We start from the raw sequence: 15116 nt of genomic DNA, 5'->3' as shown, positions 1-15116 counted from the left end.
AGAGCCTGTGTCTTCTCTTTAATTTCTCTCTGTTCTTGCCAAGTTCTTATTGTTTTTCTCCTCACCTCCCTTGATATAACACAGGCAATGTTTATTTCAGTAGGTTTTAGTGTTCGGGGAGCCCCATGGGTGCAGTGGGAGGAATGTAACTTGACCAGGATGGTAGTATTGGACAGGTTAATCATGATTGGAGGTCCAGATACCTATAATCATGTAAATAACTTTTCCGAAAGCTCTTGAAAGAGAAAGTGCTCTACATTCAACAAATCGGCTTTAATGACTATGCACGTTTTTTTTTACTACAACATAATTTTCCACAGAGTGCTGTTGTATTTCTACCACAAGACTTTGACAATATTTCAGCTCACCCAATACATCTTCCTGCTCGCCAACTATGACATCTATGTGCTAAGAAACCTCACTAGATAACAAATTAGACATTGGCGTCTTCATGCTATTGATACAAGATGTATAGTTTATAAATCTGGCACACACACACACAAACCAGAACCTGCCTCTCCCTTTGAAATGGCCTGAAGAAAAAAGCACCAATAACTGAAATTAAATAAAAGAAAAATTACTCACGGTGGATAGTGTCACATCAGCTCTCTCTCTCTGGCAACAGTATCAGATCACCAGTATAACCATCATCATCAGTGCAGCAACTACGGGCTGCCGCTGGTACTATCACTATGTTATTTCTATAGCCACACAAAAACATAGCTTTGAATAATGCACAATAAAGAAGGGACTCCACATGTTTTGTAGGTAAAATGAATAGGACTTTTGTATCATATAGGATTGAAAATGAGACAAAACAAAAGGGAATAAAATGGCGCATTAATTTTTCACTTGTGACTTCAAATAATGCAACTTGATAAAGGAACTGAATGCTTAATCATCAAATATGTCAAACTTGTGACTCATTTTGTATTTGCAGCAATCACAATACGCCGAGTCCTTGGACTGCGTACCAGCTCTGATACAGAGGAAAAAGAAAAGCTTCTGTGTTGCAAGTAAACTCCCATACAACAACCTTAATAGAGTGTTCCTAACCTTGATGTTTCAGATGCCTGAGCCAAGTGTCAGCAGGCTGCAGTGAATCACAGATTCTAAACTGGAGGATTATTTTCTTGGTGGTACGGAAATGATGCATAATTCATTTTGCCTCTCTTTGTGGCAGCTGAACGACAGGAAGGTCGTCAGTGCTTTTAGTAGAGCAGCAGCCTCGTTTACTGGAAACATTTTCTGAGCTCAACATAGTTTGGGTTTTTTTCTGTGTGTAGTGCACATGCACCCACATGAAAATCCCAACTTTCAGCCCCGCTTCTGATCTCAACTGAGGCGAGCAGAGAAGGTCCTCTGAGGTTCACCTGCTGCCTGACGAAAAAGAAAAGGTGTTGTGGATACAAAAGTCCTGTCAGCTCCATCCAAACATGAGGAGGCAACTACGTACCAGATGAGAGAGAGATTAAAACGCCAAATAAACACTGAAGCCTCGTGTCGACACATAAGCTAACCTGCATGGCCTGAAAAGAAAGATAAAACAGATTTTATCTCGTCAACAAGGCTGGGAACAGATCATCAGATGTACAGAACTGGAGCTGTTTTCATGCCTTCTTTGGTTTCTGGATGCCAATGAATGTGTAGGAAATGGGTTTTTTTTTACAGTGGGCACATTATCCATATCCACATATCCATCAGTAAGCACACAAACAGCAGCCATAACGACAGTAACAGCAGGATGAGTCAGGAGAAGGGTAGCTGCTCCCACAGTGGCCCTCAATCATATTAATACAGACTGGACTGAAATAGAAAGTAAGTCTGGGAACGTTTTGTATCGAGAGCCCACAAGCTACCACCACATGTAATTGTTTCGCTTGTCAATCAAACATATTCATAAACGAGAACATGTCAATCAAGACATTTCTCAATGAACTCATGGTGTATACCAAACGTCTGATCAACAATGAATCTCATCCCATCCTCCACGGCTCAAACTGGCAACCCCGTTGTTCTGTTGTTTTTTGTTTTTCTGTGAAGACTTTTATGCCTCTCTCCTTTCCCATTCCTTTTGAAGTCGAGAAGAATCATAATTATTTGTTGTTTTCCTTTCTTTTTGTTCACATGTAAATTGCTAAGGAGATAATTGCCGGGGGATTGTTGTGAAAGCGCAAACGAAGCCAGTGGTGAATGAGAGAGTGTCCTGAGGGCCCGGGACTCCTGCAGAGAGGACACTTACCTTTGAATGCCCTCCCTCTCTTCGTTATGGCCCGCTAATTGATGGTTTGAGTGCAGAATACCTGCAAATTAAATTATTAATGATTTAGCCGACAATATGTCAAGAATGATGACAAATGCCCAACACTATATTGAGTGTCATTGAGGCTTGTCTCTGAGGATTAAAGGGCCACTCCACCAATTCTTTTTTATATACTGTATAAAGTCTTCTGGAGGGGGCTGTCTAAGTCTGAAATAATAACCCTGATGAGGTCACCCTGATGATGTCATACAAAGACAAATAATTTACAGCAACTTAATTAATCATTTAAGCTATTCATCAAGCAGAAATGCTGCTGGTTCCAGCTTCTCAAACAGCAGGATTTGCAGTTTCTCTGTGTTTTGTATCATTGTGAATTGAATATGTTTTGGACATTTGGTTGGATAAAACACGTAATTTGAAGACCACACTTGAGCTGCATTTTTCAGTATTTTCTGACATTTTACAGACTAAGTTTATCTGGTTATTTATAGACTAATCAATTGTGTTGAAAAATAAAAGTTATTTCCTTTTTTGAAGTAACGTATAGATTTACAGTGCATCTTTGGTGAATCTCGCATTACAACATAGTTTTACATCCAGCCTGCAAAGTCTCTATTTAAACATAAACTACAACTCCCTCACGCCTTTGTGTCAAACACTTGCTGTTGATTGGTTGCAGCTCACCTCAGCTACATTATCCAGGTCTGTGTTTGGCTTTGCAATCCTGTCAATCCAACAAACTAAATCTGAGCCAATCAGCTCCGGAGCTCGCCTCACGTGGGCGGAGCCACTGCGCTTCCTCATCACATCACGCTTGTTTCCTGGTCGTTGCTAACAACCTGCTGCCTGCAACTTCGTCCGTCAACTATCCGCTCATGCACCGTCGGTTTCCAGCTGCGGTGTCTTTGAGATGTGCGCGAGGATGAAGCCGTGTCGACGCTGAGTGCCGCGTGACTCTCAGCCCCGCGCTGGCTGCATGGTGCTCCGTGTCTCTCTGCCTGCTTTCTGACGCTTGGGGTTTTGCAGTCTGGCCTCCAGCCGCGGCTGCGAATTAACTTCATTTCTCCGCGTCGCCTGTGCTCTGAAATCATGTTTATTTTATAAAGATGGCGGTGAGGGGGACACTGTAAACTAAATGACTGTCAGAAACATCGCCTCCATTTGTAATATGGTGAGTATCTTGCTGGTTATGTGTGTACTATCGATTTGCCTGCAGCCACTGTGTTGGACCTGGTGTGTGTAATGATGTACCCCCCTCCCCCTCCCCCTCCTCCGCAGGGGGGAGGCTCTATATAACAAGGATGCACCGTGAATGTAACGGTGGTCACTGCTTATAGGATATCCAGTGCATCAGGTCTCGGTGCTCAGACAGGCCTGCGTCCCACATGTAGTTAGTAACGTGTCGTAGACCTCTACACAGTGCTCCTCATGAGTAGCGTTCATGTTGCAGCCCGGCGAGACGGCACTTTGTGCCATTTGTGTAGCTGTCACCGATGACTGACAGGTGAATGAGGCGGCGCGCTGCCTGTGACAGCTTGTTGTGATTGCATAACGTGCTGCTGCTGCTGCTGCAGAGGGCTGGGTGCATCCTGGTAGCAGAGAGCCATTGGTCTTCCCTTTATTTAGACAGGATACTAATGTCAAACGCCTGCTGAGTTATTATTACACTATATCCCATGAAGAACAAGTTAGACATGTGTGTATTGTGAGTTTTACAGACACACTGGTGAAGATAGACCCCCTAAACAAAGTGTTGCAGCACTGCTAAAGACAAGTCAAATTTGAATGGACTCAGCTTGGGTGGACAGTAGGTGTCAATACGTGGTAGGGTGAATTAACATTTACTATACATGCTCAACATGAATATTTTTCCAATTAGGGCTGTATCTTACACTTATTTTCTATTTATCTGCAGATTATTTCTTGATTAAATTGATTACTTTATTGCTTGTAAAATGTAAGGAAATAGTGAAAAGTGCCAGCCGCTGTGATGTATTTAGATTATCGAAGAAAATGACATTAGGAAAATAATCAAACTGATGTTCCACTGTTGTGCATCACATCAGACAAAACTCCTCCTATGTGTAAAACAAACCATCACTTAATCATTTCTTAGTTTTCAATTGAAATTTGCCTGCAGGCACATAAACTGTGCATGTTGTCAGGAGCAAAGTGAAGAGATAAATGCTTTAATACGCTGCGTGACCTTAAAGGCACTAAAGCACAAAGTTTGTGCTTGCAGACAAACTGAGCCGGAGTTTACACTGAGGAAAGTTTCAAGGTTACATAGATTTCCTCAAACATATCTAAAGTAAAAAGTAGCAAGTTGTTATTGAAGCCATACCTGGAAAAGGAAGTTTCTCCTTGCCACTGTCGCCAAAGTGCTTGCTCATGGTGGGAACTGTTGGGTCTCTGTAATAACATTATAGAGTCGGTCTAGACCTGCTCTATTTGTAAAGTGTCATGAGATGAGTTTTGTTGTGATTTGGCGCTATATAAATAAAATTGAATTGAATTGTTTTTCTATTTGTGTATTCAGGGCACCAGCGCACTGATCATTCATTATTTGGCTGTTATAAGGCTATTTTCAACGGCAGACAGAAGTAGTAGTAATAATAAATAGTCGAAAGTGACAACAGTGTGCGAGTGTCGTGACTCTTCACAGCATCTTCTGCTCTGCCAGCACACGAACATGCAGTGTTTCCTTTGAGACAATCAAGGATGAAGTCTTTTTTCCTTTTAAATAAATGATGCCACTGCCTGCTGTTTATAAAGAGGAGCTCAAATGTCAAAATGTGGCATCAGGTGTCTGTAGAGGTTCCACAGATATTCGAACTTTCTCACATAAATGTTTTGTGTAGATTTTAACAGACTTTCAGGTCCAATAGTGGAGCATTACTTCACTGAATTTGCCCAATATTCTTCCTCCTGTTTTAAAGGCCAATGTTTGCATTATGAGATATCCCACAAGGAAAGAGTGGGTTTGTATGTGTACAGTACATGGACTCGTGCCTGCATGTGTGCTGCTGTTTCTCAGACTGGAAGCATCTTCACTGTCTGCTTTGACAGAGAGAAATGACAGTCAAAGCCAAACTAGATTGTCTTCTGTGTTCGCCCAACAAAGCTGTGGTTCATTTGGAAAAAGCTTTGAGCTCTGACAAGTGAAAAGGCCCTGACAAGAGAAGATAAGTAGATAAGTGGTCTGCCTCAGCAATCAGGTGCAAAATACCCCTGACTTTTGACATGGGTCTGCCTACTTAGACCATATCCCTTTTCTACTTTGACAGGAAGTTTGTTGTTTTTTTCCCGGCAAGAAAAGTCATCGAGACGAACTACAACATTCTGTGGGAAACTGATACATTTGCCAGAAAGGATAATGTTATGAATTACACTGAATGAAAGAGAGGCCTTTAATTTTGGTTTATCTCTAAGCTACTGCTGTAAACCCTCAGTAGTCTGCTGGTGCACCTTGAATATACGACATTTCCATATTAATTTGCCTATGTGTACATAGACTAGACTAATCTAATTAGGCTTTCATTTTAGCCTTGTAACTCTCCATAATAAATGTGAGTAACTGTGTTATATGAGATGGTGATGGTGTTGTTTCATGTTTTGTTTCTGGCCTTTCAGGGCACCAATGCCTCTGCTCTGGAGAAAGACATCGGCCCGGAGCAATTCCCAATCAATGAACACTACTTTGGATTGGTCAACGTGAGTATCTCTAAATCCAGTGTGTCCAGACAGTGTTGTTTGTGTATAGGGACGTTCTGTTTCCTTAATATGGTATTTACATAAACACCCAAGTTTCTCAACACCTGAGATGCAGTGTCTGCCAAATGATAAGAAAAACATAGATCTGTATTTTTCTACCAGCTAATACAACAGAAAATCTAAACAGAAAAATGGACTGAAACCCCTCGTCTTTGTTTGTGTGTCGCTGTCCGTTCCTCCTCAGTTCGGAAACACATGTTACTGTAACTCAGTGCTCCAGGCTCTCTACTTCTGCCGGCCTTTCCGGGAGAACGTGCTGGCTTACAAAGCTCAGCAGAAGAAGAAGGAGAACCTGCTCACATGCCTGGCTGACCTCTTCCACTCCATCGCCACACAGAAGAAAAAAGTGGGCGTCATCCCGCCCAAGAAGTTCATCTCCCGGCTACGGAAAGAGAACGGTGAGAGCCCAAACCTGATGCACTAAAAGCCTGAATAGATGAATAGTAAATCTCCTCTTAAGATGAAATACTTTGTTTAGCAGAATAACTGAAAAGTCTGCACACCATGACTTTGTTTGGAAAACTTAAATGTGGACAGATGTTTTGGGCCTTTACCTCCAGACCAAACTGCACTCAGGTGGCAGCGTTAAATAAGTATTCGATTAATTCATTTAAAAGATACACCTGGTGCAGCACAGAGCAACATGAAGCTGTTAGCAGTAGATCATGAAAACTAAAAACATGCATTATTTACATATATCATATGATATATATGCAACATAGATTAAAAACGATTTATAGAGCAGTTTCCCAAAACAAAGTTGCAAAGTTCTTTACAGTAAAACAGGGAATAACAAACAAACTAAAATCCAAAATGTAAAAGATAAAGTGAGATAAAAAGATTAAATGTTAAAACAGTTCCAACAAAATAACAAATTAGCATCAGTTAAGATAAAGCCATAAGATAAAATGTTGTTTAAAGGAGGGTTTTAAAAGAGGATATCTCTTGATATCACACTAAATCACTACAATGGACAGTTATCGTGTCATAGCAGGAGAAGCACAGGTGTAATTGATAATATTAACGATGTGTGCCTTCCATTTAGATTTACCAGTACCGCGGTCCTGGTGTTGTGCATGCTGCCTCACTGGTATGGCTTACTGGGACACATGAATGGAACAGAGCCATCGTTAATGAATTATTAGTTACACCTGTGCTTTTCTATTTGTCTATTTGCTGCATGAACATTAAGTGTTTTCTATAGTAGCCTTTTCTATTTTGCATTCTTTTTGCCACAGCCATTGAGTGTCCCTCTCCACATGCATGTTCACAAACAATCAGAGAGTGGAGGTTTGTGGTTTTGTGTTGTGTGTCTGTAGCAGTTGGCTCTAATGTGGTCTGAATATTTGAGGTGAAGGGCAGGTGCATGTTGGAGGTAAGGTCATTCAGTAGAACTGAGAGGCTGACTGTTCTCTGCTGTCCATATTGAGGAAGCTCTTTATGTGGATGAACAATGCAATCTCTGTTGGGACCCAGCTTTGGTCAGCTGCCTCCTCTCTGGACTTTTTTTTTCCTCTGCCCACTCTTTCTCCCGTCCGATTCCCCACTTCTCAGATTTCACCTTCCACATACAGATCTGTCAAACAGAAGTGTGTATGGATGTGGGTATGATGGGTGTAGCCTGTTGACTTTATTTACATGATCTACTGTAGGCCTACCGTCTCAAGACAAAAATTCTCTGTAGAAATGTCTCATAACGGGAACAGCGCAGGTGTAACTATTCACAGTAGTGATGGCTCTGTTCGTTGTGCGCCATTACTGTTATTGATTACACCTGAGCTCGAAGTCAAAATGTCCTCAGTGACTCCTCTCTCCACTGATATTATATAGATAGATGTTATATACAATACTATTGGACTATATATATTATACATATATTATACTATATATATATCTCCAGCAGCCAGTTAACTTAGCTCAAAGACTGGAAACGGGGGAAAGCTAGTTTAGCTCTGGCTCAAGGTAACAAAATCTGCCTACCAGCACCTCTAAAGCTCACTAATTAGGTCTGGTTTGTTGAATCTGGAAGAAAACCAACGCGTTTCTTGGCCAGACTAGTAGTAGTTGCTAAGCAGCCATCGGCAATCAGGAAGTTACCCCATCCAAGCGAGAAATAACGCGTTAATCAGTGAGCTTTAGAGGGGCTGGTACTGCCAGGCTAGCTGTTTCCCCCTGTTTCTAGTCTTGTGCTAAGCTAAGCTAAGCTAACCAGCTGCTGGCTGTAGCCTTATATTTAACAGACAGACATGTGAGTGGTATCAACCTTCTCATCTAACTCTCCAGCAGAAAGTGAATAAGCATATTTACCAAAATGCCAAACTTTATTATTAAATGGCTGGAATCAAGATCAATGGCCAACACACTTGACTGGGACATCTCCATCAACTCCCCTCTATGAAATTTCACCCATAACTTTATCTCCGCATATTCTTCCAGATCTGTTTGACAACTACATGCAACAGGATGCCCACGAGTTCCTCAACTACCTGCTGAACACGGTGGCCGACATCCTGCAAGAGGAGAAGAAACAGGAAAAGCAGAACGGACGCCTGAAGAACAACGGCACCGCCGTCACCACGGAGACCGAGGCGGAGAACAAGACGGAGCCAACATGGGTTCACGATATCTTCCAAGGCACACTGACCAATGAGACTCGCTGCCTCAACTGTGAAACGGTATGTGGCTCTACTTTTATTTGCCTATTGAGTTTTATCAGAGGGGTAGTATATTTTATGTTGTTATGTGTCCCTGGCTCTGTCTGTCCCTGTGTCACCCTGAATAAGAAGTCTCTCCTGAATACGTCTGAAAAAGGGATTAGCCTTTTGCAGAGATGCTGAGAGATGCAAAAAAAAAAAAAAAGATTCAGTGAGCACACCCAGTGGGCCACCCAGTTTACATCAGGACCGGCGGAGGCTTTGTCCTCACAATTTTGAGGGCGAGGAGTGGGACGGGTTGCCCTGCACAACCCCTGCAAACACCAAGGCGCCGCACTGCACAGAGACAAAAGCTACTCAGCATAATAAGCATTTCAAAGACTGTGTGTGTGTGTGTGTGTGTGTGTGTGTGTGTGTGTGTGTGTGTGTGTGTGAGAGAGTGTGTGTGTAAGTGTGTGTGTGTGTGTGTGTGTATAGGTGTGGGTGTTCTGTCACAGCACAGCAGGCTTATCCTGACTGACTCAGTCAAAGAAAATGACAGTTTAGTTACCTCATGTCTCTCTCTTCTTGACAGGTGAGCAGCAAAGATGAAGATTTTCTGGATCTTTCTGTGGATGTGGAGCAGAACACATCAATAACACACTGTCTCAGGTAGTATCGATTAATTATACATTCAGTCACAGCTAAAAGGCTGACAGTACAGCATATTCCCTTTTGGTCTGAGCGAGATTGAATAACCACGGCTCCTGTGGCATGCTCTCCCCTCCAGGGACTTCAGTAACACAGAGACTTTGTGCAGTGAATACAAATACTACTGTGAGACATGCTGCAGCAAGCAGGAAGCACAGAAGCGGTCAGTAAAGCACAGAGCTTAATACCACTGTGATGTGTCATCGCACACAAACACACTCCTCTGAGCATGTGTGCTTCTCTGCAGGATGCGTGTGAAGAAGCTTCCCATGATTCTGGCACTACACCTGAAGAGGTTTAAGTACATGGAGCAGCTGCACCGCTACACCAAGCTGTCCTATCGAGTGGTTTTCCCCCTCGAACTCCGTCTGTTCAACACGTCTGGGGATGCAGTTAACCTGGATCGCATGTACGATCTAGTGGCTGTGGTGGTTCACTGTGGCAGGTACAGTATACAAAATAAAAGACCTGTGTGTGTGTGTGTGTGTGTGTGTGTGTGTGTGTGTGTGTGTGTGTGTGTGTGTGTGTGTGTGTGTGTGTGTGTGTGTGTGTGTGTGTGTGTGTGTGTGTAAATAATGCTTTGATGTAATGTTTTTACTTTTTCATTTTGAATGAATATTTGTGTGGCAAACTGGCTACTACAGGAAGCTAAGACAGATGTAGCACGATGTGGGACACCATCTGTACAATACAGAGTCACTGTTTGTCTCTGTTTCCTCAGTGGCCCGAATAGAGGTCATTACATCACCATAGTGAAGAGTCATGGCTTCTGGCTGCTGTTTGATGATGACATTGTGGAGGTGCGTCACTCTCAGTCTCAGCCTGTTCTGCTCTGCTCGATGTTCCTTGACTCATTTGTTTGTACATTTGCTATTGTTTGTATTATCAGTAAACAGCATCTTACTTGTGCAGAAAATTGACGCCCAGGCCATCGAGGAGTTTTATGGGCTTACCTCAGACATCTCGAAGAACTCTGAGTCGGGATACATCCTCTTCTACCAGTCCAGGGAGTGACTGGAGCTGAATCAGTGACACAGCAGAAGACTGAATACAATGAGACCTGTACCTTCAGCCTAACAGACCCAGACTCCTGCCATCTCCATCCCATCCTGTTCCCATTCTCCAAGTCAGGCCTCTCTGACCTATGTGCCAATCCTCAACCTCACACTTCATCTCTCTCTCTCTCTCTGTAATTTGCTTCTTGCCTTTTAGTCACCTGCATCTGGACTGCACTTTAAAACAAAAGCAAAAATTCTCAAAACAACACGACAGAAACAAAAAGAAAAAGGAGTCTATGTTCACACAGTGAACATAGTGTAGACTAGTGTGAGAAGCCTGCAGAGGTGATTCTCCACCAGGAACATGACGGGGTGAAGGGTCTGGTGCACATACAGACTATATCACATATATGTATATAAGGTCTACTTCCATGATGTGTCACCCCCTCATCATTCCTGTCACTAGGGCTATTTTCCCCATCACTGTCCAGTCCTTTGATATGTTCATGTCCCTGGTGGATGCATGAGAAGTGAATGAAGTTGGAGACAAACACTGTATAATTCGCATAGAGATTTCATGCATTTCCAGTGGTTTTGAAGCAATATCTGAGCATTAATTAGAGAGAACTCAAGCTTAAAACTACCTAAACTTAAACTGTAACTGTATAGAGGTCATTTTGTCCCATAAAGAATCACATGTGAGCTGCTGTCTGTCTGCTGTGACAACTCATGTTAGTCTAACCAGATATGATCAACACTTTTAACACTCAATGCAACTGAGCCAAATGCTCTAACACTACACATGAAAGGAAACCCTGCTGTTTTCTCTGTCAGATGGATCTCCATTCAAATCAGCTGAATCTTTATTTCTAATTCTGATACAAAAGCCCTTATTTATTGAACTTAACGTATTTATTACTGTTATTTGTAATGCGGACTGGTAGATAATGAAGGTGTGTGTGTAATATGGTTCTTTTGAGAGCTTTGTATGTTAAACCCCTTTTGTCTAAGATCTCAGTGTGGAGGACATGCTGTATGTGATACACAACTTTGCAGGATAGCTAAAAGAAATTTGGTTTAATCAGTTTCATTTTGTAGTTTGCATGTTAAACAAAAGGATAAGACAAATTAATATGAAGCAAGTGAGACGCAACCCAGAACTGCCTAATCGTTCGATTGACATGAAAAAGTGAAAAAGGTGCAATAAGAGGTGTAGTGAGACTAATATAAAGTATATTTAAATGTTAGTTGTAGATGTGTTTCTTAGCAGCTGATCTTTTCCCAGTGCTGTGTGTTTGTGTGCTTGTGATATCAAAGTAAATGCCCACCCTCCCTTCACTACGTGCAATGCACACTGCCTGCTGGGAAGTTAGCTACAACCTTCTTTCATCCATCTTTTCTGTAACCACACATGGCATTGTCTCTTCTTTTTTTTTCATTCCCATGTTGAAGTACAGCTTAGTAGTTTTCTCATGGTTTGTCTCTGACTTTGATGATGTAAATTGTGTGTGTCATATGTAGCACATTGGAATCCTAAATCCCATAGACTTAAAATTCAAACTTCAATGTTAATTCATACAATGTCCCTTGTACTGTAGATGTTTTTTCTCTTACGCCCATCCCCCAGGGTTTGTGGCCGTGCCCTCTAGAATAGTGCGACATCAAAAAACTTGTTTTCATGTGAATGACATTCCCACATCAGAGAAATTACCATTTTCAAACGCATCTCATTATAAATTAGAGGTAGGAATAGGATTAATTTGCTAGCTTAGTGTCTGTGTCTATTCAGGAGAGGCAGAATTTAAAGTGAAAAGAGTGAAACACATTGAATGCACTTTTTTTTCTGCTGTCTCTTCCATTTTGTCTGTTACTGGGTGAAGTCACGAGGAATACGTGCCAAACTGGAGTCGATACTGACCTTGCAACAGTCTTTAACAGAACATTATTTTCTTTGTAAAGATACAACTGTACATATATATTATGTAGAAAAACACTTCTGGAAATAGGAAAAATATTTTTTTAAAGTGAAGATCTCAAAATGTAAAGACACTCATGGCAAAGATTTTAGCTTCATGCTGACCATTAATGAAAGAAATACTGTTATTTTGCAATCACTCAAATGACATAATCAATCACATTTTGTGCACCATCCGTCATATTATTGCTTTTACTGGGGCGAACTGAGCCAGGATAGAAAACAGTAGCAGGAATGGTCTGAGACATTTCAGACCCGAGTGACAGGAAAGAGACTCTTAATGCACCGATCTTCCATTAACACTTATGCACTCGCCCTCACTGAGACGCTCAGTCATTGCACTTGGTCATATATCTTACTGTGATGGTGTTCTACCCTGGAGAGCTCCGGTGCAGAGTCCTGCACCAGGTGGGATCTGATTGAGCTTGTGGGAGGGAAAGAGGAGATGAAGCGGAGTCTCCATTTGGCTGTAAACTGAAAGTGCACTTTATTAGTGATGAGCTTCAATGCTTTAACATGAAGAACCACAGTTTAACACACTCATTTCGAGTTTTTTTTCTTTTCTTCTGTTCAATAAAATGACTATCAACTAACCTGCTGGGGTGTTTGTGTTTATTCCTCTGATGCTTCCTCTTATACCTGCAAAGCTAATGACCTCATTAGCAGATGATGTGAGGATTTGCTGTTTTTCTTTGTTATTTCTGATAGTAAATGAAGAGTCTGGGTTTTGGATTGTTGGTTGGACAAAAGGAAGCAATTAGAAGACATCACTTTGGGCTCTGGAAAGTTATGATGAGCGTTTTGTTGTGATGAGTACTCCAAGCTGGCAGAATGCAGACTAAATACAGTCAATTTTTGTGTGTGCTGTTGATGCACAATATTCTCAATGCAATGCACAAAGGACATGGAGGAGCTGCGTACATCTTGGAAAAAAAATAAATAATAAAACCGAACAAATAAGGTCAATATCTACCTCCATCTTAATAGTATTTATCTTGAGGTTAATTGCTTTCCACTTATCCAGATAGTTTTTTATCTTTTGAAGTAATGGTGCAAAATAATTAACTTTGGGTGGCGTGTGATGTCCAGTTAGGTCTAAACTCATTTAAAAAGCTAAAGTGAACATTAGCTTCACATAGTAAAATGCCCACCTCAGTCCCCTGAGTGAAAGTCCTGTGATTGACCCATTCAACCATTACAACCTCCTCCTGTCACACACTTCGCTCTTCATACTACGTCACCTGACTTCCTAAAGCGTCTCTGAAAGGCCTGAAGACTAACTTCTCCCATTACCCTGCGTTACCCAGCTGGGTGGCAGCGCAGAATGGCTGGCTAGTGTACAGTTTGGGTGGGGTATTGAATGAAATGGCTCTCCATAAATTCATACCTATGAGATGCAATTCATTTGCACGTTTTGATTCATTCCTGGGCCATACAGAGAGCCTGCAGACCAACCTTGAGTGTTTGGGAAACATTTATTCTGAAGAACTATGAGTTTACAGTTTGTGTCTTACGAGTACCTCTGGTTCTGTGTGTTTTTCTTGCTTTGTAAAACAAACTGCTGATACAGTGGATTGTGAGCTGTAGTTTATTATATACTATACACAATCCCTGCTAAGAAGAATTATTTTGTATGGATTTGGGACAGCTTTAGTCTCGTCCCTGTGTTCATTCCGTATGAGAGCATCCTGATAACGACGTCACTGAAAAACAAGGATGTTCCCCGGAGAACATTGTTTTACAGTTTTCTCAGAAAGAAGAGAGACCTTTACAGTTTCCAAGTCTGTCCGGAGCATATCTAAAAGAAACGTTGTGTTTGTCTTGGTTTTCACTGAAAATTAGACAACATGTCCATCTTTACTGCTATCAGCTTAGTGTCCTCTCAGTCACCCTGAAACCTCAGCTAATCCCCCAGGAGAAAAAATACAGCAGCTGCCAGGAGCCTGGCACAGTCTTCACTCCGTGCTGATACATCCACCCTTTCCCTCCTCTTTCCCCTTGTTTTCTTCTTCAGCTCTCCACCTGCTCTCACCAAGGCTTCATCCATCGAGGAGACACAGGAGACATTTTTCAATTAACTGACAAATATTATATCTTTCTATGTGTCTTGATGAAAGAATGAATGAGCTTCATATATCTCATACCACACACACGTATTGAAGATATTTTCAATGCTATTTTTACTAGTTCAAAGGATAAGATGGCATCTCAAACAACTTCTACAACTACACCCTGTGATTGACAAATTCTGCAGAAATCTCAGAATCAGATATAGCCAAACCTGGTCAAATAAAACCAAACCACCACAGGTAAGAGAGGAAGAGTTCCACGTTCTAGAGGGATTTTAGCTTCAGTTTTTGCAAACTGCTCTTTTGTTTCAAATCGCGTACTTTATTGATTTATCAGTGTGTTTTTGGTTTATTTGACAGGGACGGTGCACATTGATAAACATTGCTGTAAATGCTGTAAATGAGTATTTTGCATTGGAAGTCCTCTCACTACTGGACAGATGTTACAAAGGCATCCTAAATAAGAATATATGAATATAAGATTACAATTATAAAAGTTATTGAAATCATATATGAGCATGCAGAGAAACAATAGAAAGAGAGGAGACATCACATTATTGATAGGAGGAACATTTTAATGCAAATGCTTTAAACCCCGCTGGAGCTCATCAGTACTGCTTCAGCTAGCTTGCTCGAGGTAACACAGTGCAAAGGAAACAATGTCTCTACTGCTGTTCTCGCATGTTGTACGTA

The 15116-nt window shown here is 41.5% G+C and overlaps 1 protein-coding gene across 2 annotated transcripts; it reads left to right on the top strand.

Moving 5' to 3' along the window:
- Positions 1–3136: 3136 nt before the first annotated feature.
- usp46 (ubiquitin specific peptidase 46) lies at positions 3137–11283 on the top strand. Of its 2 annotated transcripts, none has more exons than XM_070908493.1 (9): positions 3137–3434; positions 5897–5977; positions 6258–6435; positions 8474–8712; positions 9266–9342; positions 9461–9544; positions 9629–9826; positions 10103–10181; positions 10294–11283. In XM_070908493.1, exons 1-9 carry the CDS (start codon positions 3399–3401, stop codon positions 10393–10395), a joined length of 1074 nt encoding a protein of 357 aa, XP_070764594.1. In that variant the 5' UTR covers positions 3137–3398; the 3' UTR covers positions 10396–11283. The 2 variants fall into 2 exon arrangements, with proteins under 2 accessions (XP_070764594.1, XP_070764593.1); XM_070908492.1 differs by having other exon boundaries at positions 6222–6435.
- The last annotated feature ends 3833 nt before the right edge of the window (positions 11284–15116 follow it).

The sequence above is a fragment of the Enoplosus armatus genome, chromosome 7, assembly GCF_043641665.1.
Source record: "Enoplosus armatus isolate fEnoArm2 chromosome 7, fEnoArm2.hap1, whole genome shotgun sequence".
In the NCBI taxonomy this organism is placed as follows: domain Eukaryota; kingdom Metazoa; phylum Chordata; class Actinopteri; order Centrarchiformes; family Enoplosidae; genus Enoplosus; species Enoplosus armatus.
Note: the sequence above shows the minus strand (reverse complement) of the source record. Positions and strands in the feature narration are given on the sequence as shown.